This window comes from Oryx dammah, unplaced genomic scaffold, assembly GCF_014754425.2.
Source record: "Oryx dammah isolate SB20612 unplaced genomic scaffold, SCBI_Odam_1.1 HiC_scaffold_7, whole genome shotgun sequence".
NCBI classification, from domain to species: Eukaryota; Metazoa; Chordata; class Mammalia; order Artiodactyla; family Bovidae; genus Oryx; species Oryx dammah.
In genome coordinates this window covers 35,202,285-35,226,989 of record NW_024070191.1, presented here as the reverse complement: position 1 = coordinate 35,226,989, position 24,705 = coordinate 35,202,285, and the positions used below count along the sequence as shown (strand labels likewise).

At 55.5% G+C, this 24,705-nt stretch overlaps 1 protein-coding gene across 1 annotated transcript in view; it reads right to left on the bottom strand.

Annotated features, from left to right (window-relative positions):
- Positions 1 to 11,453: 11,453 nt before the first annotated feature.
- GPAT4 (glycerol-3-phosphate acyltransferase 4) overlaps positions 11,454 to 24,705 on the bottom strand; it is a 31,834-nt gene continuing 18,582 nt past the window's right edge. Inside the window, exons 3-14 of the mRNA XM_040243243.1 lie at positions 21,085 to 21,154; positions 20,661 to 20,961; positions 19,899 to 19,973; positions 19,068 to 19,157; positions 18,837 to 18,930; positions 18,071 to 18,186; positions 17,276 to 17,331; positions 16,697 to 16,782; positions 13,499 to 13,627; positions 13,336 to 13,415; positions 12,333 to 13,156; positions 11,454 to 12,223 (exon numbers count right to left, since the gene is read on the bottom strand). Coding sequence (XP_040099177.1) covers positions 13,048 to 13,156; positions 13,336 to 13,415; positions 13,499 to 13,627; positions 16,697 to 16,782; positions 17,276 to 17,331; positions 18,071 to 18,186; positions 18,837 to 18,930; positions 19,068 to 19,157; positions 19,899 to 19,973; positions 20,661 to 20,961; positions 21,085 to 21,154 — 1,206 coding nt within the window. The 3' untranslated portion in view covers positions 11,454 to 12,223; positions 12,333 to 13,047. The remainder of the gene's footprint in view (positions 12,224 to 12,332; positions 13,157 to 13,335; positions 13,416 to 13,498; positions 13,628 to 16,696; positions 16,783 to 17,275; positions 17,332 to 18,070; positions 18,187 to 18,836; positions 18,931 to 19,067; positions 19,158 to 19,898; positions 19,974 to 20,660; positions 20,962 to 21,084; positions 21,155 to 24,705) is intronic.

Sequence of the window (24,705 nt, the reverse complement as noted above, 5' to 3'; positions counted from 1 at the left end):
GGACAGAATTGTGCCTTTTATAGAAACTTTAACTGGTCCGTAGGCAGGGCAGACCTCGGCCAGTGAGTGATCCCCCCTTTCCCAGCTCATCTCCAGGCCTGGACCCCACGGGCTCCATCCCCTGCCTGATCCATCCTGCTCTGAAGCCTGGATACCCTGGACACAGTCCACACTCCAGCAGCAGCGGCCTCACCTGGGACCTTGTCAGGAAAGCAGGCTCTCAGGTCCCATCTCAATCTTCCCAAATCCACGGCTGCATTTTTAACAAGCTCTCCAGTTGGCTTGTAGGAACATGATGGGAGTGTGAGAAGATGGAGGGTGGGTTTGACCACGCTAGTGGGTGTAGACAGCCCTTCCTTCCGCAGAGCACACTGTGTGGCCCAAGTTAGGAGCTCAATAAAAAAAACTGTCAGGGGACTGTCCCGGTGTGCAGTGGTTGAGAATCCACCTTCCAAGGCAGGGGACGCAGGTTCCATCACTGGGGGGGGTAACTAAGATCCCACGGGCAAGTCAACCTGCGCAACTCGAGGGGCCCACAGGCTGCAACTACCGAGCCTGTGTGCTCTGGAGCCCATGCTCTGCAACAGAGAGAAAGTGGGCGCAATGCAACAGACACAGTGCAACCAAAACCAAAACCAAACAGAAAAACTTAGATGCAAAGAGATGCACTGACCTAAGCTGAGTTTTGTATCGCCAAATGCCTACTGGGGGCCTATACTTCTGAAATGCCCCGTTCTCCTTTTTCCTCCTTTTATTTATTAAATAACAAATTATTTATTTTAAATAACAAATTATGTATTTATTTATGAAACCTGGCGTAGTGCAGTCCATGGTGGTCACGAAGAGTTGGGCATGACTTGGCAACTGAACAACATTTATTATCACTTTTATTAAGAGTATCTCTACTTTCCGATGTTGTGTTAGTTTCTGCCATACAGTAATGTGAATCAGCTATTGTGGTGGTTGTTATTGTTCAGTGGCTCAGTCATGTCCGACTCTTTGCAACTCCGTGGACTGTAGCCCATAGGATTTTCCAGGGAAGAATACTGGAGTGGGTTGCCATTCCCTTCTCCTGTTTTATTAATACATGGCTTCAAATGCTGTGGATCTACCTACCCAAGGTCAAAATTCCTTGACTTCCAGTCTAAGGCCACGGCTGTGTCAACTTGCAGGTATGTGAAAGTGAAAATGAAAGTCACTCACTTGTCTTTGCAACTCCATGGACTGGAGCCCACCAGGGTCCTCTATCCATGAGGATTCTCCAGGCAAGAATACTGGAGTGGGTAGCCATTCCCTTCTCCAGGGATGGAACCCAGGTTTCCCGCATTGCAGGCAGGTTCTTTGCTGTTTTGAGCCACCCTGGAAAGCCAAGGCTGTGTCACCTTGAAGCTGTATGAGGACCCGAAAGCTGCAGAGGACTTAGGAGGGCTTGGTGAGGCCCCTCATCAAAGGCTCACGATCCAGTGCTTTGCAGTGTGCGACTACAGCGCACACCATTTCCCTCGGCGTGGTCTCTGCTGCTGTATAATTAACATCCAGTGTCCCTGCGTGGAACAGACACACCACAGCCGGAGAAGATGTTCATTTCGACAGTTTCCCAAGCTTGTGTGACCACAGGACTTGCCAGAGATAGAGATTCGTAGGGCTCTTCTGGGATATTCCCCCTCAGGTGGGTGTGGTCCTGGAACGTGCCTGGTTACCAAGTGCCCCAGGACTTGGGAATGGACAACTTTGGCAAATGGTGATCTTAACAAATACATTTTAATCTAGCTAGCTCTCAATTGATTTTGGCTGTGCTGGGTCTTTGCTGCCATGGGACTCTTCTTTGAGGGGCAAGGGCTTCTATAGTTGAGGTATGTGGGGTCTTAGCTCCCCAACCAGGGATGGAACCCAGGACCCCTGCTTTGGGAGGGTGGAGTCTTAACCACTGGCCCACCAGGGAAGTCCCTCACAAATGGTGATCTTCAACAGCCAGTTTGACTTACATCCACAAGTTTCGGCTCTCGCTGAGTTATTCGGTGACCCGCGAAGAGTTCTGCAGCCTTCCCTTCCTGCCCAGGGGACAGAGAATCGCACAGTCACGGAAGGCAGCCAGGGTGTACGTGGAAAAGATGCTCATCCCCAGGAAAGACAGAGATGGCAGGACCCTTCCGGTTTTCCGCCGTCACCGGCATCAGCCTTGTGGCTGTGATTCTGTGGGAAGGTCCGATACACTCAGACCTCCAAGGATTCTTGCGAGAGACCCTGCTCGAACTGAGGAATCTGCTCACCCGCCACCGCTAGGTTCTTGGTTCTGGAAGCAGTGTCGGCCTCGCATTTCCAGCGCCCATTGGCGGACCACGGAAGAAACAGGCCAGGGCAGGGGTCTCCAAGGCCCAGCTGCAGCGACACAGTAGAGTTCTGTACCCTGCCCAGTGAACGGCAGCTTCCTTCCTGTGAGGAGGAACGCGCTTGTGTGGTTTGGGCTCGCCGAGCACGGATCCCTGTAGCCTCTGATAAGGCTACCTGATTTTCCACCGAGAACAACCCTCCTGCCACGTTTGATTGATGCTGTTTGGGTGGGCGGGCTCACCCTCTCCAGGTGCGGGTGAGTGACGCGGCCCTGAGCCAATCAGTGAAAGCCACCTCCTTGGTCATGTGACCAGTCGGTCCAGGGATGGGCCTGCGGCTCCGTCCCAGCCAATGAGCGAAGGACTGGGTTGTTCTGGGAGCGCCGGCTTCCCGCTCTACCTGCAGGACCCTGTGGCCTGGCCATCCGCCTGTCCCGGAAGGGGGCCACCCCAGGGGCACCTGAGAGGCGGGCGAGAGTGGAATTGGATCGGTGGCGCTTTTTTCAGCCAGGCGTGGTGTCCCTCTAGCCTTCTCAGGACACAAGACACATTCTAGTGTCTTGATGAGTTGGGCTTCTAAAATTTATAGCTGAAAGAATACTAATAAAGCAAGAAAATGCTTCTGTTAACCTTGCTGTTTGCGCACAGGCTGGCCCTGCCACGGAGCCTGTGGGGGACAAGGGGACAGACGGACGAAGGGGAGCTGGCCTGGGTTCGAATTTCCCAGGCTCCCTCTCTTTACTCCCCACTCTTCTCTCAGCTCTGGCCCCCAGATAATGGACCATCCTTAGTGACAGAAAGGAACTGGGTTAAACTGGATTAAACCTCCCCTCCCGGGTGTTATGTCCTTCCCTCATACCTCAGTTGGTAAAGAATCCGCCTGCAATGCAGGACACCCTGGTTCTATTCCTGGGTCGGGAAGATCCGCTGCAGAAGGGATAGGCTACCCACTCCAGTATTCTTGGGGCTTCCCTCGTGCCTCAGCTAGTGAAGAATCTGCCTCCAATGAGGGAGACCTGGGTTCGATCCCGGGGTTGGGAAAATCCCCTGGAGAAGGGAAAGGCTACCCACTCCAGTATTCTGGCCTGGAGAACTCTATGGACTGTATAGTCCATGGGGTTGCAGAGTCAGACAGGACTGAGCGACTTTCACTTTCACTTTCCTTTTCTCTGGTGTTTATTAGCTCCAAGCCACGGTCAGTTCCTGATGAGAGCAGCACCCAGCCCTCACTGTGGGATGCGACATGGCTTCCTTTCGGGGCTCTGCCGACTCAGGCTGCCTTGGAGGAGATGGCCTGGTCTTTCTGTCACGCTCAAGGCTGAGGACATCGTCAGGGGACCCTGACAGTCCAGGATTTGGAGTAGCAACCTCCTCCATTTCCTTCCCCGACCCCCCAGCCTCCTCTGTCTTGAGCTGTTCAGCTGCAAAGAGTGGAGCTGTGGGCCGCTTCTTGCCGTCTTTGAGCTGTACTGAACCGACTGTTTTTGTTCAGTCGCTAAGTTGTGTCTGACTCTGCAACCCTATGGATTGTTGACCACCAGGCTCCTCTGTCCATGGGATTCCCCAGCCAGAATACTGGAGTGGATTGCTGTTTCCTTCTCCAGAGGATCTTCCCGACCCAGGGATGGGACCCATATCTCTTGCTTGACAGGCAGATGCTTTACCACTGCGCTATCAGGGACGCTTTGTACTGAACCTGCAAAGTAACAAAACAGAAGCTGCCAGGGTGCAACCTTGTTCCCATGGTGGTCCTGATGCTTCTCTACCAGAAGCCCCACTTCAGGGCCTGGCCTGTCCACTCTAATACTATGTCACTCTTCAGAGCAATGCACCAGAGACGGACCCGACCTTTGACAACAGCCTCGGGTGCAAGCAGAGGTGAGGACCCCAGCTTGCACAGGTGGGAAGAGAGCTTCAGGAGACAGCCAAGGGGGTGGGTGGGGAGCTGACCTCCAGACCTCACGGTGCAGGTCTGGGGAGAAGGCCTCCCCCTCAGTCAGAGTCCCCCCCAGGCGGGACACATTCTTTAACCAACAATTCCTCCTGCTCCTTCCAGGGGCAGGGATGACGCTGGAAGTGGCGGAAGGGCTGGTCCTTCCCACATGGAGCAGCTTGCCAGCCTCTTCTGCAGAGTCCCCCAGAAGGCCCGTGTTCAGAACCCCCCATTAGGCCTCTCTTAGTGGGACAAACACACATCATTAATCTTGGTAAAGTGAGTGAAGCACATTCACCTGTCTGAGCAGGAGAATTAATGTTGTGTCAATAGGAAATTCCTGTTTACCTCTGGCCTCTATGCCTTCCCTTTGCGACCAAAACCCCAGAGTGGACCAGCCCAGAGGCAGGACGGTAATCAGAGGAGAAAATCAAAACCCCCAGAGGCAGGTGGGGCTCAGACATGAGGGCAGAGACAGAAGTGCCTCAGGGCACAGACACTGTCCCTGGGGTTGGGGACATGTGCTCCACACCCCACGGGATGTGGTGGCAGGCCAGGGGTATCTTTTTCCTTTTCTCCCGAGCACACAAGGCTGTGATCTCTCACGCCAGTGGGGGCTGACTGCGGCCACTGTTTACTGAGCACCTACTAAGTGCCTGGCACTATGCATGGTGCCTGAGACTCGTTTCCTAAGAGTCCTACAAAGCAGGTATGCTGTCTTCTTCTCAGATAAAGAAGATACTGCAGGCTGTACAGACATTAACACAGCATTGTGAATCAACTATACTTCAGTAAGATTAGGATTTCCCTGGTGGTCCAGTGGTTGGGACTCTGCTGGCCTGTGCAGGGGCCATGGGTTCGATCCCTGGTCTGGGAAGATCCCACATGCCTTGGGGCAACTTAAGCCCGTGCACCACAGCTACTGAGCCCAAGCACCCTAGAGCTTGTGCTCTGCAATGAGAAAAACCACCGCTGTGAGAAGCCCGTGCACCACAACTCGAGAGTGCCCACCCCCACTTGCTGCAACCAGAGAAAAGCCTGCACACAGAAACGAAGACCCAGAGCACCCCAAAATAAGTAACTTAAAAATATAAGATTCACTCATTAAAAAAAGATACTGTGGTGCAGAACAACGCCAACGTCAAGGGCATCTGTGGAGAGCAGGTGGGCTTGAACCCAGGTCTGATCCCCAAAGCCAAAGGCACTTTCGCAGCAGGCAGGGTCAAACCCAGCGCGTGAGGTCAAGTGCAAAGACAGGAAGTCTCGGAGAAGGCCTTTCTGGGTCACTGTCCCCCGCCCCTGCCCCCCGCCCCAGGAATGCCTCGCCAAGGGAGGGTCAGGGAGAGGCCAGGCTGGGCCACCGACTGGAGCGTGAGGGTGTGTGCGTGCCTGTGTGCCCCAGGAAAAGAAACCAAGCTGCCCGATAAGGTCTCTCGTTTCCAGAGCAAAGCGCCTGTTAAACACGAGGCAGATGTGAGCAAATAAAGCTGTGGCGTCCAGAGAGAAAATCAATACGAGATTATATGCCTGAGCCCCATTGTATACCAATTAATAAGGGCGGGTGGCGCTGGGTGCAGGGGGGAGATAAACCTGCTGGCCACAGGCAGGGGCCAACTGTGTCTGCTGCCCCAGCCCCGCGGCTCAGATGGGGGCTGCCGGCCCTGGTTCCAGAGTTGGGGGCCCAGAGTGAACTGTGTAGCCTGGGAGGGAAGATGCACAGAGCTTCCCTCAACCAGTGGTGAGCCAAGGGAGAGGGCCTGGTGGATGAGAGAGGGAGGAGGCATGGAGCCCTCCGGAAGGAAGCAGACAGCTCAGACCATGCAGGTAGGTTGCTTGGGACTTCACTTGCCACACACACACAGAAATAAAATACAAAAGGGGCTTGCTTTGGAAAGTGATCGGAAAAAAAATGGAAAACAATGGCAATAATAGGAAAACCAGAAAACAAATTTCTACCCCCAAGAAATGATGTTAAGCCCCTGGTTATGCTGCCCATGTTTTATTGAATTCAGAAAGTACAAAAGAATCTAAAACAGAATGAATATATATGTATGTGTGTGTGTGTGCGTGTGGATTTGTATAACTGAATCACTCTGCTGTATACCTGGAGCTAACACAACCTTGTAAATCAACTACACTTCAATAAAATCAAAACTTAAATTAAAAAAGAAAGTACAGCCAAGCCGTTAATCATTTTCAAGAGGGGTGATAAAAGGCAAGTGGCAAGGGTTTGCCACACAGGACAGCGTGACTGTGTGGGTGGGGCTTCCAGAACATTCCATGGACAGACTTCAGGCGCATCGCCTGGTGCCAGGGACAGGGCAGTGTGATATGGAGCCACTTGCCAACAGACAAGAGTTTACCAAGTTTAGCAGTGACCGTGCCCCAGAGAGCTGGCCTTGGCACCGTCAGGACAAGTTAAAAGTGCCGACATCCCAGGGAGAGGAGACCTGACTGTGGGCCTGGTGCCCAGTCGGCCCCAAGCGCAGTTCCAGATAGGGAGGTCCTGCCCACAGGACAGGTCAGGTCAGAAGGGAGGTTCCGAGCAAGAGCCCCTTCCCTGGAAACTCCCAATGCTCTTGGGGGAAGGAGACCCACGCTGTGTGGGATGCTGGGAACAAAAGTGGAAGGAAAGATGCATATCAGGGATGAAAAGGTCACCTCCTTCCGGAAGCCTCCCTGTACCCTGAATACTCCCTGATGCGAGCCCCAGAGGCAGAGGCCCCTCATGAGTGGGAGTTCTGCCGTCTGAGGACTGTTGCATGCCAAAGAAAAACGAAATTTGCCAGCTGAATATTTTTTAGACATTTTGCAAGATGCACGGCCTCCCTGACAATTTTTAATGTACTAACTGCCTGGTCCAGTGAGCTGATTAATTGGTGCTGGAGAGATCAATAAAAAACAGAAAATTAAAACAATTTTAAAGTGATTAAGTAGTTTAACACCTGTCTCCCGTCACGTCAGCGCGGGAAGAAAAATAAAGCAGGTGTCGAAGGGGCTCCTGAAGCAAGAGAAAACAGTGCCTGCCTCGCAGAAATGACAGATCACGGCTGGGGGATCAATCTGAGTGCTCGCAGCCCTTCCCAAGCCCAGGCTGCAGCTGCCCAACCCAGCGCCCCAAGAGCTGGGCCTCCCCGCCGGGGCCCTCCTGCAGAGAAGCTCCTTAGCTCTGGAGGGGCAGTGTCTGCCCAGACCCCCCAAAAGGGGGCAGGAGGGGTCAGGGGGAACAGAACACCTAGGCTCAGGGCTCTGGATGGCATCAGATGCAAAGGGACCAGCTCGCCTCCCAACCCCAGTCCCCGCCCGCCACTCCACACTGAGTCTGCAGCCCACAGAGGGTCACGTGCAGTGAAGAGCAGCTTGAGAACTCTGGACTCTAGGATCACCAGGTCCTCCATTCTAGAAGGTTCAGGCCTCTACCTTCTCAAGAGACAGAGCCTGTCCACTGTCCACTCTGTCCACTATCCTGCCTGGCTCTGCCTACAGGTGGTGCAAGCACCTGCCTGGCACTGCCCAGATGGCCCTGTAACTCCGCGTGCCAACCTCACTCACTCCCCCTGCCCCGACTGCCAGCAGTGGTTAACAGAAGCCACACGGCAGGACTCACCTTCTCCCAAGGTAATGAATGTACTTGACTCAGACCCCCCTGCAGGTAGATTCACGGAGAAACCCTGAGATGGATCTTCTCCGGTGTCCCTAATGCAGAGTGGAATGAATAAGAATGGGGGAAGGGAAGAGAGGGAGAATGAACAAAGGCCAGAGGCGAACCCCGGGTGAAGCAAGGCCCAGGTCTCCTGTTTCACCTCCGAAGTGGACTTGAGTTGTGTGTGTGTAAAATGCAGAATGGGCTTCCCTGGTGGCTCAGACGGTAAAGAACCTGCCTGCAATGCGGGAGACCCGGGTTCGATCCCGGAGTCGGGAAGATGCCCTGGAGGAAGGCATGTCAACCCACTCCATGTTCTTGCCTGGAGAATCCCATGGACAGAGGAGCCTGGTGGGCTACCGTCCATGGGGGTTGCAAAGAGTCGGACAAACACTTCTACACTGAAATGCAGAATATACTTACTGTGACCATGTCCTAGAAGGCTGTCCTGTGGCTCCCCTGCCTGGGGTCACCTCTACGTCCCCCTTGAGGGGAAGGTACCCGAGCGTTAGGCATGGGCCAGAGCTCCTCGGGCACCCCTGCACAGGGGTCAGGACGGGCCGTGCTCCAGGAAAGCGGTCACCACCACCTCGCCCAGCAGAATGGCGGTACACTCGTCCCCTGCATGCCCTCGTCCCGCCCACCTTCACTACCCCTGAGGCCACAGGCTGTCGCCCCCAAGACCAGGACAGAAGAGGAACTCAAGCAACAAGAGAAATCTCATAGCAGGTTTAAAACATTCAATTTTTAGGACAGCTTAACACATGATTTAAAAATTTGCTAACATGTTTTAAAAACATTAAAGCCCTCAGCAGAACTTACTAGCCATCCTGGCTTCAGAACCCCTTCCTGCTGACACAGGTCCTGCTGGATGCGAATGGAGGAGGGTGGGTCAGGGCAGGGGCGGGGTGGGGAGCTCCCAGCCTCATGCTTCCCTCTTGGCTGGGAGTTCTGGTTCTGTACCCCGTGGTCGGGCCTCTCTGGACCCAAGTCTGTTTGGGGCCATACTAGTCTCAGTGAAAACTTGCCAAACCCTCTACTGCAAATTAAACCCCCTCTAGCAAACTGTATGCTGATGACAAAAAGCATACAGTCTCAGACAAAAAAAGATTCCAATCTTCAGCAGTTTGGCCCACTTTCTAAGACACTCTGTACAGACAGATCTCCATGTGAAATACGAACCATCTCTTGGCAGTCTCTGCCACAAGCTGTGACTTCTGTGATCTGGCCAGGTAGGAAACTAAGACGCCACGCAACTTTTTCATGGATCCCAAGACTGCGATCTTGTGGATCTCAGTCTGTCTGCTGAGAGCGCCTACTCCAGGGCACACACAGGCCGTCTACGGCACAAGGTCTGTGCTATCCAGACAGTAATCTCGGGGGAGGCCCAGCCCCAGCACCTCAGTCCTCCTGGAAAGAAACACAAACTTCTGGACTCAGAAGCCCCCCGGTGCTGGCAGCTTCTCCCTGCAGAGTGAGCCTCAGGCTGACGGAGATAAAGTTTCCCCGAGCCCAAGTTCCAAACTCGGCTGTTTTGTTTCTGTTAAAATGCAATTGTTTTTCTCTGGAGGGTGGCCGTGACTGCTCACCCGTCAGGAAGATGTATGAAAACCTCCACTTCAATTCAGCATCCCTTTTCTCCCAGACAAACACGGTCGGATTTTAATAAATCAGAGAGCCACACTGTTTAATAAAAATTTATTGACTTACAAGTGATTATTTATCAAAAGACCATTAATAGCAGGTACTGGAATGATGTGGTACTGGGTGGTGCTGGGAGACTAATAGGAAATCGATGTGCCGGCCGGCTGGGATGCATACAAGGAGCCCTCCCCCCGGCTGGCCTGCACAATTCCACTCGCAACACACACCAGACGCTACCCCTGGTGCAATGAAAAGTTCCCCCTTTTTATTTATCGTTTACAAATGAAATGATCAATACTTTTAATCTAGAGCAAAATTTATTAACTTTCCCATCGGAGAGAGACGTATTGACTCAGGCGGAGAGGGGGTGAGTGCGGGGCAAGATGGATGGCAGGATGGTCGTCTCTGAGCCCGTCCACAGTCGGTGTGCGGGCAGCTGCCCTCCCAGCCCGGGCGTCCAGCCACTCGGGGCGAGGGCAACCCGAGAACTCAGGTCTGGCTGCCTAGGACGCACCCCAGGTGGATCTGGTCGTCAAGGACTTGTGGGAAGGCACCGTCTCACAGATCCTGAGGTTTTGGTCAACTCAGGAAGGAAACAGGGTGTATGGACCCAGAAGACTTCTGCAGGACAGCAGGATTAGTGCCCTGGGGAGATGCTGCTGAGAAGGGCTGAGCCGGGCTGATGCCCATGGGCTTGTCGCTGCCTGGTCTGGGCACTCAGGGTTCTGCGGAGCAGTTCCCCGCCCCACCCCTTCACATCAGGCTGCAGGGCAGCAACCTGGAGCGGGGTCCAACCCAGTAAAGAATCAGGTCCCCAAGTTGGACCTCATCCCAAACCGCTCACTGAGCCCTGGCCTGGAAACAGACTTCTATATGGGGCTTCCCCTCAAGGGGATTTTTGCCTGCCTTTTCACAAAGTTCCTTCTCCAAACAGCTGAGGAAGGAGTCTCTCACATTTTGGTGAAAAAAGTCTAAGATCCACAATCAAATCCACCCAGCCCCACGACCACCAGAAACCCTGGGACCCTCCTTGACACGTGTGACACTCTCCAAAGGGGTTGAGTTTCACTAGCCTGATGTTCTGCACGAACCAAAGGGATCCAAGCTCACCTACGACTGAACCTAGACGACTTCAGAGCTCAGAGCTCAAATCTGAACAACGGATTTAAAAGTTGCATTTCAGACATGGGAAGGGCCTTAGAGGTCATCCAGCCCAAGTCCCTAGTTCTGGGTCAGAGCAGACACAGAGAAGTAAGGCCCGAACGGCAAACTGGCAGCAGGCCCACAGGTGGGATTAGGAGCTAGGCAGTGCTCATCCCACTGATAAGACCACTCGGTTTCACTCCAAGTCAGGCTTCATGGCTGCCAGGGTCCCAGAAGCGGGTGCATTTTGTACATCACATTGCTCTGTCTGTCATTCCCAAGTGTCGAGAGGTTTTGTCTGACTTCCCACATGACTGACTGACTCAGTTACCCCAAATCAATTATGACTAACTGATGACTACCTGGGGGGCAGCAGGGTCCCCCGTTTAAAAGGATGGAGCAGTCTGATGAGTCTGTACGCTTATAACAAGCACTATATAGAAGTTTCAGAGATTTCTTTTTATAGGAATGTTAATTCCCATCCTTTCTCAGTTGGTGAAAGTAAAAATAATCGTTAGTCTCAAGTATTTCTTTACATAACAGCTATTCTAGATCAGGTTCTTATAATACTCTGCTGTGTTATCAGCAACAAACTAACGTGCTGAAAAAAACATGAAAAAACAAAAACCAGCATGTTTCAAAATACCTATGACAATCATGAAGCAAACGTACCAAATGGCAGAAAGCTTTTCCAAAAGGGAACTTGATTTTTGCGAAGATCATTCCAGAGAGCTTTTAAACCACCAAACAGTACTGCCTATAAAAGTCTAAAAAATCACTATTTATTCTTGCACGTTTTGTAAAACAGTTCATAAGAGGATGTTCTTACTGTTAAAACAGTATTTTGGTTTGAGAATAGAGCAGAAAGAGAATTCCTTGCTGGTTGGCGGTGGATGTGTGGAAGGAGACAGGAGATTTTTCAGGGAGGAAGGGGGCAGCTAGGCTGAGAGTCAGACTGAGGTCACAGGAGATGCCGCTGCTAGTCTGGGGTCCCTTGAGCCAGGCTCCTCCTGGAGCCACCACCTCCCCACGTTGAGTCCAGAGGATGGCTCGGCCAGGTGACATTTCTCACAGCTGCTGCAAGACCCCCAAAGGTGCAGGAGCTGCTGCTGTGCCAGTGCGGGGTGGGGTGGGGTGCAGGGAACAGATGCATGGACAGATGGACGAGACGGGGGGAGAGGCAGCTCTGTCCTGAGCGCACTGAACCCAGTCAGGCCTGGACATGGACACCGGCAAGGAGCCTGGCTTTGGACCTGCCTTCCAACGACCACAGGCGGGCAAGGGAGACCAACAGCTTCCTTCTGGCTGCACGAAGCCTGCAGGGAACCACATGCCTGCCCGCCCCGGCTCCCGCCTGGCCCCCAGATCTCTGCCTGGATCTCCCTACCCGTACTTCCAGATTGTCTCCTACCCCCCAATGTCACACACTTTCAACCCTGCGGCACCCATGTCGGGGGAAACACCATCTCAACAGTGCTGGGGATTCCAAGTCACCCAGAGATGCACAGACATCTGACAGGGGGGCTTCACCTTCTCCCCAGCAGCCATCTTGACAGGGGGGCTTCACCTTCTCCCCAGCAGCCATCTGACAGGGGGGCTTCACCTTCTCCCCAGCAGCCATCTGACAGGGGGGCTTCACCTTCTTCCCAACACCACAAGCCCCCATTCTGGAAGCCAAGCCCCCGTGCCGGTTAACTCAGAGAATCGCAACGCTGGTGAGAAACCCACTGCTCAGGGTCACAGCCAGGGTAGAGGGTGAAGGGAGAAACCCCTCAATTCAGTCACCATCAAAGACAACTTTATTGACTCACAGGAACGAACCCCAAACCCTGCGCGGCTCTGGCTCTCCCTCGCCCACCCCCCTCCCAGCCCTGGACCACCACACTGGGCTGGCCGCCCTTCCCTCACAACAACCCAGGGAGGCAGGTGTCCCCAACCCCCGGTCTGGGGGCAGACGAGCGTGGCAGCTGCCGAGCGGGGGGACCAGCCTCTGCCGCGCCTGCCCCTCGGCGGGAGAACAGCACTCCCCCCGGCCCTGCAGACACAGTCTCTCCCGTGAGTCTGGCCCTGAGGCCGGGCGCTCCTGGAGCAGCGCTGCCCGGAGAGGTCCCCCGCACACACGGGCCTCAGACAGAAGGCACCCCAGGGCCCTGCGGGTACGCGGGCTCCCGCCCAGCACTCAGGCCACTCAGGCTCGGTGGGGAGGGGCTTTAGTGGCATTCCTCCAATGGACCTGGCGGAAAGGGACGCGAGGCGGCTCGTCCCAGGAGCCCTCGCGCGGAGCCGGCCCAGGAGCCCTCGCGCGGAGCCGGCCCAGGAGCCCTCGCGCGGAGCCGGCCCGGCGGCGGCGGGGCTCAGGACCGGCTCCGGTCCTCGTGGCTGCCGACGATCATCTTGCTGTACAGCTTCTGCTGCTCTTCCTTGAACGCGTCCTTCACCTTCTCCCGCTTCAGGCCACCGTCCCTGACGGGAGCACGGCAGGGCTGGGCGTCCGCGCAGCAGCCCACGGCCACCCCGCTCCCGGCCAGCTGTGCGCCCCCCACACGCGGGGAGGGGGTGTCAGCGTGGACAGAGTGAGCCGGCAGCACCCACCTCAGAAACCCCATCCCCAGACTCGGCGGGCAGAGCCCGGCCCGACTCACCACAGCAGGTCCACCAGGCCGCCCTGCCTGGCGATGGCGGACTTCACCCTGTTGGCAAACTGGACCGCGTCCTCCTCCGCCTGCAAGAGAGGACGCGTGCCAGCCCTCGAGCCGGGGGTGGGGCACCGAGCGCGGGGGCCCCGGGCACGGGCTGGGCACCCACCTGTCTGGTCATCGGGGGCAGGTACCACACGCTGCAGACGATGGCCCAGCTGGTCATCATCCTGAGTAGGTAGGTCATCATCCCGTACTTGCTGCTGTTATAGAAGGCGTCCCCGAACTGCGGGTCATACTGCAGGGTGACAGGGCGGGGTGTGTGTGTGTGTGTCTGCACACGTGCAAGAGTGTATGTCAACAGTGTGTGGGCGTTTGCATGGGTGTCAACAGTATGTCCGTGTCAACAGGCTGCGTGTGTCTGTGTGTGCATATGTGGGTGTGTCAACAGTGTGTGTGTGTGAACAGTGTTCTACATGTGTGTCTGTGAACAGGCTCTATGTGTGTGCATGCATGTGTGTGTGTGTGAACAGCAACCTTTCCGAACAGTGCCCCCAACCCAGGGCGAGGTGAGCAGGAGGACACGGCTCCCCGCCCCACAACCCAAACACTCCCCAGTAAGCGCAGCCCAGGCCCCGCTGGCCTCCAGCAGCGCCTGCCTCCTTGGCAGAGTGGGGAGGCAGCCCTTCCCAGTCGCGTCCTGTCTCCCTCACGGGCATCCAGCATCTAATCTTTAGGTCCTCAAGCCAACCAACCCGCGCGCAGAGGACGGGACCACGGCGCCACAGATCCAGCCCCGAGTCAATAATCACCAGAGTGCCCACACTTGCTCCTGTCACGTCACACACTCACAAGCACTTTGACACGCAGCTCCCCAGAGAGAGACCTTACACGGCGGCCAGCCTTCAAAGCCAACCTCTGGGGCCCAGACCCGGGAGCAGACGACGAGGAAGCTCTGCTTCTGTCCTGACCCTTCACGGGGCTCGCTGACCGTGAGAAGCCGAGAGGCCGCCTGGGTGGCCAGGCACAGAGACCTTCCCCGGGGGAGTGCCCGTCGGATGCTGTCCCCTGCCCGCCCCTCTGGTGGAGGCCCTGGCAAGGGGCACGTCGTGGGTGACGCGGCCACTGCTGTGAGCCACATGCTCCCAAGCACGAGTGCAGCGGGGCGGGCGGGATGGGAGGTGACACGGGGCAGCGTTCGGGGCCGCGTCCTTGAGGAGAAACCCTGAGAAGGGCCCGGGCTGGGCCGCCACAGGGTCTGGGGCTCTCCCAGATGTGACGCCAGACGGAGAGCGACTGCAGCGCAAGCACCCAGGACCCGAGTGGAAAAGCAGAGGAGACCCCGCGAGACTCGGTGGCCACCACGGCAGGCGCCCCCTGGAGTCCTCGGGAAGGGACACCGGCCGAGACGCCCGCGCGCAGCTGCTCACGCTTGGGGGGCTGGGTGTGAACTGCATGCTCTTCTTGCAGGACGTCCAAGCCTGCATTCTATGACTCTCAGAGTGAAAGTTAAGAGAGCTGTGCCTAACTGCAGACCTGACTACAGAGATGAAGGCACTCAGGCTTACTTATAGGAAATGTCAGAGAACGGATCTCACGTGGGACGGGAAGGAAACACTGCCATGGTTCATGCAGCAGGACCGGAGAGGAACCCTGGCCTCACGTGTGAGAGCCCTCTGTTGAGGCCTGAGTCTCTGTTCCACACTGGGCAGACACCGTGGCGAGAAAAGCAGGCCAACACTCAGATCAGCAATACATTCCTCCAGATCAGACAACGGCTTCCTTTTGGTGGAAATGCAGGGAGAGCTTGGAAATTGCTGAGGTTATGCAAGTTTGGTTACCAATGACAGCTTCACAAAAACTAGAAAACTACTTAGGTGGCAGAAGTTCTTAATCACATGTGGGCTTTCCTCAGCCTCGGATGGAAGGAAAATGGCCATGCCCGTGTTCCAGAGAGGATGTAGCTGTCCAAGGGTCCACACACTGAAAATACCAAGGGCAGCTTCTTACTGAGATTCCTGGCCAGCAACACCAGCAGCACCCAGGATGGGGTCGAAATGCAAGCTCTGAAACTCTGGGCGTGGGGCCCAACAACGGGCATGCTCATAGCCCCACCAGCTGATGCTGACACAGCTGCGAAGACCCAACACTGGGGCTTCCAGGCACCATGGGTAAGAATCACCTGGCAAGGCAGGGGACACGGGCTCCACTTCTGTGGTCTGGGAGGATCCCACTTGCCATGGGGCAACTAAGTCCGGGAGCCTCAACTACTGCGCCTGTGCGCCTGGAGCCTGTGCTTGCAGTAAGAGCAGCACTGCAGTGAAAAGCCTGCACACCGCAAGGAATAGGAGCCCCCACTCACCATAACCAGAAAAACACGCCCAGCACTCTGGAGCGAGGAAGAAGGGCTTCTGTGAGGCAGCTGGTTTTTAATAGACACCCAGGGGGAGGCCCTGAGCCCCAGGATGCTACACTGCGGGACGTCATGCGTGCCACACCAAAGCTCCTCATTCTCACACCACGGCAGACCCTGCGGACAGAGCCTCTCCTGTTCCTCCAGACCAGCATCCTCAACAACTCCCCGGCAGCCCTGGTCCAGAGACCCGTTACTCACCCTGCAGCCGCTCGTTCCCCACCAGCCTGGCCCGTCACCTCCCTGAGAAAGCGGCGTGGCCTGGGAGCCTGAGCTTCCCCCAGGGGAACGCCACCTTCCCAGTTGCACCAGCTGCCGCCAGGTGAAAACAAGGACCATTCGTACAGACGACCGAGGCCCGTGAGATCCCAAACACCACTCTGACTCAAGCTCACCCCCACCCTGATCTGTCAACCTAAATACTTTAAACACAGTGACAAAGGCTGTGTATTTTTAGAGGTAGTAATGTGAGTAACTTGGCATTCTTTTAGGAATAACAACGTGCATCTGTTTATAAGAGCAAAGGGCTAGGAGGGGAGAGGAGGAGGAAAAAGGAAGCCCAGCAAAGTGTGTCCCTGCTCTCCAAGCGGGTCTGAACAGCCAGAGGCTCGGGTTCCCGCGAGGTGGGGCAGACAGGACAGGCTCCTGAGGCCCCTTTGTTCTCACGAGCGGCCACGTGAGCCAAAGCCGAGGAGCCGCTTCCTTCTCCGGTGACAAGGCCACACGGCCTCTGCCCACCCACCTGCACCGCCAGGCAAACGCGCAGACCCCCGGGCCTCCCCGCCCCGTAGTAAGCCCCCTTCAGGTGCAGTGCCTTCCGAGCTGTGGGTTTATGAACAAAGAGGAGCACGTGGGGAGCTCTGCCAGGCCCTGAAGGCTCTGCGGCGTGCGCTGCAGCCGCCCATTCTCCGCAGTGGCCGCGGTGATGGCCATTGGCGCCTGGAGGGCTCCTACCTTGATAGCAACAGGGTAAACTGTGGCTCCAATTTCAAAACTTCCCTTTTTGAACATCATCACCGATGTATTATTGATGCAGGTTCCTAAAATGCAGAAGAGGATAAAATGCTTTTCTTTTCGGTCCTTTACCCCAGAGATCAGTAACAGTTTATGGATTCAACATAATAGTAAAAGTCCTTTTGACAGCTCTTCCGAGAGGATAAGCCTGTCACCTCCCCAGCGCGGGAATACACGCTGGAGGGAGGCGAGCAGACCACTGCCCTGCCTCCTCTTCTCTCCTTACGGGACCACCTCCCGGGGTCCCGGGGAGCCCAGAGGGGAGGCCAGAACCCCCACTGAGTCAGGACGGCCCGGGAAGGACTGTGCCACAAGCTCAAGCAGCCTGGGGGCAAAGATGCAGGAGGTGCTCCTGCACTGGGGGGGCCACACGCCAGCGCTTGCAGTGCACACTGAGTCCCCTGAGCTTTCAGTTCCAGGACCAGCCCAAAGGGCCCCCAGCTGAGGCGGTGAAGACAGGTTCTTCCAACACAGCCCTGGTCTCCCCTGCCTGCCCGGCCTCCCCACACAGCAGCTTACCCTCCGGAAAGATGAGGATGGGCAACTTGCTTTTATCCTGCACGTGCTCGGTCAGCCTGCAAAAGAGAGAAATGGAAGGGAGGGCCAGACATCCTCACGTCCATCACCATCCATCTAGATGCGATGCTGGGTGCGGTATAAAGGCAGGCTAATGAACACGACCCTTTTATAAACCCTCGATCTAACAGACAAAAGACCTAAGGACAGGGAACCGGGGTTGATTACTATTTAGCACGAACAGCTGTTGAGTGAAGCACGTGCGTCTGAGTGTACAGGCTGTGGCTCTGATCTGAGACTGCCTAACGGGCTCACCTGCCAGGGCAGCCTTGAGACACGCTTGCCCCGACTTCCTAGGGCTGTGCTGGGTAGGCCTGCAGCCCTGAGACGCAGTGCAGGGAACAGGGCGGCCCACTGGCCCTGGGGAGCAGGTCTCGGGCACCTCGACTCCTCGAGTTACGCAAAGCTCTCACCCTAACCTGTGCCACGTCTGCCTTTTATCTTCCTTGGAAACAGAGCTGCGCTTTACTCTATTGCTCAAAGTGTGCTTTCATGTGTGACAGTGAGCTCATTTTGAGATCTGAACTCACATTCAAAGTTTGTAGGTTGTTATGACAATGGGTTCAAGGAATTAAATTTAAAAAAGGTTTAAAACACTACTAACTCGTTAACACTACAGTTTCCATACTTTCTATAGTCCACATTTCAGATTCGGAAGCAGCTGGGCTCAGTGGAGAAGGCTGGAGGCACGACCTCCCCTAAAATCGGGCTGTGTGCGTGTGTGTGTCGCTTGTTTACCTTCTGGCCACCAGGTGGCGATCCTTCACTTCAGAGCGCTCGAACCAGACGTGGGGGCAGGCCTTGACCATGGCTCTCTGAATGACGCCCATGAGGCCGCCGTGCACTTGCCCCACCTGCTCGCAGAGGAAGGGCAAGGGCAGCGAGACCATCCTCACACAAAGTCCCCGGTTCCCAACCTCCTTCCCCCTACGCTTTACTGGTAACCAGAGGTTCCTTACTGTTCAGAAACCACTGTTAGTTAGACTCTCTGAATTTAAATTCTCCTTCTAACCTGTGACAGCAGATGTACAACGGAAAACCCTACAAAGAACCGTGAAGCAGAGACCCCTGTGTCCAAATGCCCTCCCTGTGCGGATTCTCCAAGGCCTCTGCGCCCCGTCCTTTCAAATCCCCTCTCGGGGGGCTTGTGGGAAGATGGATACATGTATACGTATGGCTGAGCCCCTTCGCTGTTCACCTGAAACTACCACAACACTGTTCATTAGCTACACCCCAACATAAAATAAAAAGTGTAAAGTCTGGGGGAAAAAAGAAAACCCCCCCCTCCCCACCTCCACCCACCTTTCCACTGCCCACCTCCGCTTTCCCCACATGCTCAGCTGCTCGGCTCATAGCACCCAGGTCCCAAGGAGCCCGAGGCCACGGAAACCGAGGTGACAGCCTAGGCTGGGGCCCGAGTCTGAAAACACGCTTGCCCGCTCACCCCCTGGAGACAGAGCTCCCAGCCCTGACCAGCTAGAGGACTCTCGGAGGGAGGCCTTACCATGGCGTAGTAGCCATCACTGGCCAGGATGATGACGTCAATGGGAGATGTGTGGTTGGCCACGCAGATGCCGCCGTCTCTAGGCCGGTTCTTCCTGTTCACAAGGTTCGAGGAGCAATGGGAATCAGCGTGAGACGATATGTCTGGAACACGTGTCTGGTCGGAGGTCCAGCCCCCCAAGTTCCGGCAGCGCCCCCCTGCGTGCCGCCCCGAGCCCCCGTGGACCCTCACCTGTCGTGGTAGGTGATGATGGCCGTCAGGGCGCGCACACAGATCCGGTAGCACATGAGGTGCACGTGCTTGCTCAGGAACTCCTTGAACCTGCGACAACAGGACAGAGAGCTCTGCTTTTACCTTACATGCACACAGGGAATCAGCAAAGGGTGCCAGGTCTAACCATCTAACCATTGCTGCCTACGCCCTTCACAACTGAATATAAAAGTATTTTTATAATTATTAGTGTCTACGGTAAGCATTAGCATCTTTCTGTCTACAGACAAAGGAAGAAATGATGAGGACGGCTCACATTCACCGCGGGTGATGGACTCAGAAGTCTCAGCCCGAGAATTTCCAGCAAAGGTGAGTCCCCTAGAGTCTTTGCCAGTGACAGCCAGAGGCAGGCGGAGGCCAGAGAGTCAAACCTCCCCACCAGCTGGGGCAGAAGAGAGGTCTGCAGCCCCAGAACTTCCCAGAAGGATCCCATTTCTTAAAAAAGAAAAAAAGGAAAAAGCAAACAAAAAGGACCTACCTACCTACACTTCTTACCCTCTCGACAATTCATCAACACAGTAGAATGCTCAAAACTCAACTACTTGCTTTGTAAAGCCTGCTAGCCCTGGACACTACCATTTTGTGGTTTCTCTGTTTTGTCTTTAAAGCTGGAGGAATGCGAGGGCTGGAGGGCAAAAAGAACAGTCACAGGTAGGATCAGTGAAGGGGGACAGAGCTTTGCTGCCGAGTCAGTTACCATGGAGCTACTGACTCCATCTAAGAGCCTGTGGTTTGGGCCGCACTGCCCACCCCCTGCAGTACCCGCAGAGTCAATGCCCATGCTCCGCTCACCTCCCGTTTGGCAGGTACCCCACCATCGTTGTGCCCACCACCAGGAGGCTGATCCCCGTGAAAGCGAGAGCTATCCTGTAACGAGAAGACAAGTTACAGTACAGCAGACAAACTCCTGCCCTGAGTGTAGACCTGAATGTGTGAAAACGCCAGACGTGATCGCTGGCTCACACAGGGCTCCCACCGGGATCGGAACCGGGGCCGCTCACTCTCCTGGGACAGGGCGCCATGGACTTGGTTCTCAGCCGACAGACACCCCCGCCTCGGCACCAGGCAGCAGCCAGAAGGATAGGGCAGCCGATGGCTGACCATGCTGCCCTCAGGCACCTGCTGTCCTGTGGCCTCCCCCTTCCCCTTGGCTTTAACCCCTGGCAAAAGCACAGCTTCTCTGTGAAGCAGCAGGAAGTAGGGTCCAAAGGTGCCAGCAGCCGGCAAGGCCTACTCAGAACAGCATGTGGCACAGAGACCCGGGAGATCAATACCGCCTCTGTCCTGGAGAAGAAGCTGCAGGAAAGAACCAGCCAGGCCCGTGGAGGGGGGCCACAAAGAACACCGTGCTCCCGTCCCTGGGCTTAGTCCGTCCAGACAAGCAATTTGTCTTTGAGAAACTCAACTATTTCTTATTTCTGTCTGCTATGCAGACAACCCAGGACCCTTCTGAAGGACAAGCCCGGGCACCCTTCCAAGAGCCGGACGGCCTGGCTGATGGGAGAACTCCACCATCCTCTGAAGTGGGAGCACGGGGCGTGGGCTTGGCCTCACCTGAGTGGCAGCAAGAGGCAGTAGCGGATGAGCACGCCCAAGCCCCACAGCACGGTGAGCCGCAGGCTGATGTAATGGAAGTTGTAATTGGTCCTGCTCAGCAGGTTCCAGGACTCCAGCTCCTCTGCCGAGAACCTCTTGGTCACCTCATCGTCCATGATGGTCTCCATTCCTTTCCGGCAGAAGTAGAAAATGTCCGAGAGCTCAAACTCAGGAGTGTTGTCCAGCGCCTTACTGCTCCCGCTCCGGCGGATTTCTTTGATCTCTTCCTCTAGTGACGTGGGGTCTTTTGCAATGATTCCTGCAAGACAACAGCCCTGTCAGGTGGTCCGCTGGGAAAAGGGCATCAGAAATGCTCAGGGCATACTCCCTGCCTGCTGCAGGGAGCAGGGGTGGTGTGGGGGGCCCGGGGGCCCTGTCTTACCATTGGTGTAGGGCTTGTAAAGCTGGTGGTGGTTCTCCTTGGCTCCTCTCTCCATCCTCAAGGTAGCCCACTGCAGGGGAACAGCAACACACAGGGTGAGCCCCTTCCCCTCTCGGGGGGCTCCTCCACTTCTGGTCTGTGGCAGCCTCAAGCCCAATCACCCTGAGTCAGACTGCACCCGGAGCGCGGGCTCTGGGGAAGCTCAGAGCCCTCTCCTCCGGGCAGACCTGTCCCTGACGACCTGGACTGATTCCTTCATTTCTGCCAAATGACAGCTCTTTGCCAACTGCCAAGCCAATCGTCCGGGAAGGTACTGCCTGCCCCTCAAATTATTCCAAGAAAGCAACGATTTTAGCTTTTGAGTTGATAAAAGATTTAAATACTCTGTATACATGGACTGTCCATTTACCCTCTGAGTAATATCTAACAGGAAATGCCACAATTTGACACAAAAAGCTTGAAAGTAGCTTAGTGTTAATTAAAAAAAAAGTTAAGCAAAAAAACACTAGGTTCAAATCCCAAGTTCGAGAGTTCTGTGTGCCTTCAAGCAATTCATCCCATCGCGCTGGTCTTTTTCACCCACAAAACTGGATGAAGGTGCGTCGACCTTCCCTTGGCGAGGACATGAGGCTGTGTGTGACAGGCTCTGGGGCACTGCAAGTCCCCAGTGCCCTCATCTTACTGAAGTAACAGGGACCGCAGGCAAGCCTCTTTCTAGAGCTTCTCGCCCTTCATCAGAACCCTAAGGCCACCCAAGAGCCCGGGGCTGGGCGGCTCCTACTAGCAGGAGGGAGGGGCGAGCATGCCAGCTCGCGCCTGCCCAGCGCCTGGACCGCGATGACAAGGACAGAGAACCCGCATTTTAAAGGTGTCCCTTCAAACTCCACAGCTATGCCAGGGGGAGAACCCTGTCCCTCCACGATGCCGCAGAATCCACACGGCCCAAAGCCTCTGTGAGACCCTGCTGGCAGAGCCTGAGGTGTGAGCAGGGTGGCGGAGTGAGCAGCAGGACGTGAGCCTCCTCAAGGACCTGAGCACGTGTGGAAACCTCTCGGACGCCATGGTCCAGAGAAGACAGGCCGCTTACAAAGCCACCCACGCCAAGGTCTGAAGCGGGAAAACGCACACGACCCGTCGGGTTCTTAGCCCCTGATGGATTCTGGCACGGAGGACGTTTTTTCTAAAAGAAAATGTAAACGTAACTGCTGCAGTGCAGGAAGACGAACTCCCATCTGGGAATGCCATCTAGGGAAGAGGCGATTCAGGGGCAAGCCTGGTACAAAGACACAGCTCGATGGCCAAGACTGCCTCAGTGCTGCAGGCCCGAGTCAGAGAACCTCGGTGCTGACGCCTGGATTGGACTGTGACAGGCAGGGAGCACATGCCCTCCGGCCACCGGAGCACCAGAACAGACATCTGTGAGCACCGACTCAGGATGCAAAGTTCCAGAAGGCTGTTTTTTCTGCTTTAACTGGAAAGATGCTGGTTCAGTGAGCCTGTGGCTTCTGGCTCCACGGTAAACATCCTCCTGTCCTCCTGCTTTGTTCTTCCAGCTTTGCTTTTCCAAACTTCGGGGACATCACAAAATGCGTCTGTGTGAAGGATGAAGTCAGCAGAACAGGGGCAGAGGGCGGGGCGGGGGCCGCCTGGGACAGGCACCCAGTGACCGGCTGCTTCGCCAGGCGCAGGGACTCGGGAGGGGGTGCTAGCATCAGCAACGTCTGTGAATGGCACGCCTGGCTTCTCTGAGCCTCATTTTTAAGAAGTATCGTGTGCAGATATCCAGAATAAAACTTAGAGCCCCAGGTCCAGAGCTCATTTCCCAAAAATCTCCTCTTCCTTCCCTTGATCCAACATGCCACTTGAGTCCCTGTTCAGGGTCAGATTACTTAATTATTGCCTTCTCAGCTTCTCCTGCACAGAGACTGTTAGGGGCACAGACAAGCTGCCCTGTAGACTAAACCCAAGACAGCCCTCGGCAGGTGACAGGCAGGCCAGACCCTTGGTGGGCGGGGTTACGGGTGCATCTTTGCTGGTTAGTCACTCTGCTGTGCTGCTGCTCAGAAGCCCAGCACCTGGGGAAGGCCAGACAGTCTCTGTAGCCTTGTCCCAGCAAGACCTCCCCTCTTCTCCAGCTGGCCTGCACCATCCCTTCCCTGACCAGACTGTGGATGCCCAAGAATCAGCCCCCAGAGAAGCTAGGCTCCCAGCACCCCACCCTCTCCCACTTCCCCAGCAGAGATAGCATCTTTTAACAAGTCTCTCTTCCCTCCCTGCTTTGGCTAGAATCGCTCAGTGAGTGAAAGAGTGTCTGACTCTTTGCGACCCCGCAGACTATACATTCCACAGGATTCTCCAGGCCAGAATATTGGGGTGGGTAGCCTTTCCCTTCTTCAGAGGATCTTTCTGACCCAGCAGGGTCTCCTGCATTGCAGGTGGATTCTTTAACAACTGAGCTATGAGGAAATAACTTGGTAGAAAGAAAGTGAAGTCGCTCAGTCGTGTCCGACTCTTTGCAACCCAGTGGACTGTAGCCTACCAGGCTCCTCTGTCCATGGGATTCTCCAGGCAAGAATACTGGAGTGGGTTGCCATTTCCTTCTCCATAACTTGGTAGCTGCCATCAAATTCACAATCCTAACTCACACCTCACGTTTCTGATGACCTGCTGGTCGTCACCACGTGCCAGCATCCCTCCGCCCTCACATCCGGTGTGAGAGGAAGAGGCAAATGCACACGCCCGGACCCCACCGTGCTCCCCGTCACCCGCCCTCCTCCTGGGATACCCAAGCTGCCCATCTGTCCACCCAATCCTTTCAGCCTGCCCTGGACGCTTCCTCCCCAGCTGCCTGAGTCAGGCCACCACCGTCCTCTTTTACCTACACAGGTGTGACAGGTTCCACCGTGCTCCTTCCTCCCTCCAAGCCAAATGACGCACACTGGTCTCATCCCCTGGCCTGAGCTTTCAGGGGCTTTTCAATGGCTTCTCAAAGCCTAAAGAACAGCCGGTTTTATAAGCTATCTCAACCCCTCCAGGAACCCGATGGCCCTCCTATCCTGAGCCAGGCACTGTCTCTAAACCAGACTGCCCCTTCTCGCCTCTACCCACTGCATTCCTAGAGCACTGCTTCCTTTGTAAATCCATTCAAATGCCAAATCTTAGATGAAATGGTACCTCCCCAACTCCTGCAGTCAGAGCTCATCCCCACCCACATATTTTAACTGGTGTCACATTCTGAATCGGTTCTGTAGGCAGACATCGGTCTTTCCTACTCAATTATAGCTGCCTCAGTGGGCAGAAGCCAGAATCCACCCAGACGTGCGGGGCAGCGGAGTCTGATCAAGTGCCGTGCAGCACTTAGGCAGTTAAAAAGGACTGGGTTTAATTCACCAATGACCAAGGTTTCTCTTTATCAAGGTCTCCAAAACCACTTCTGAGCACCCTCCCTGCCATAATCTCACTCTCATCTCCTTCCGTTCATCCTTTGAGCTACTTCCCCCCAGTCACACTGGAATCACCCTTCCCGCGGGGCTGGGAAGGGGGTGCCGCTGACGCACACCCCCTCTTGGACCTGCACCACGTGAGGGAGGCATGCACCACGTGAGGGAGGCATGCACCACG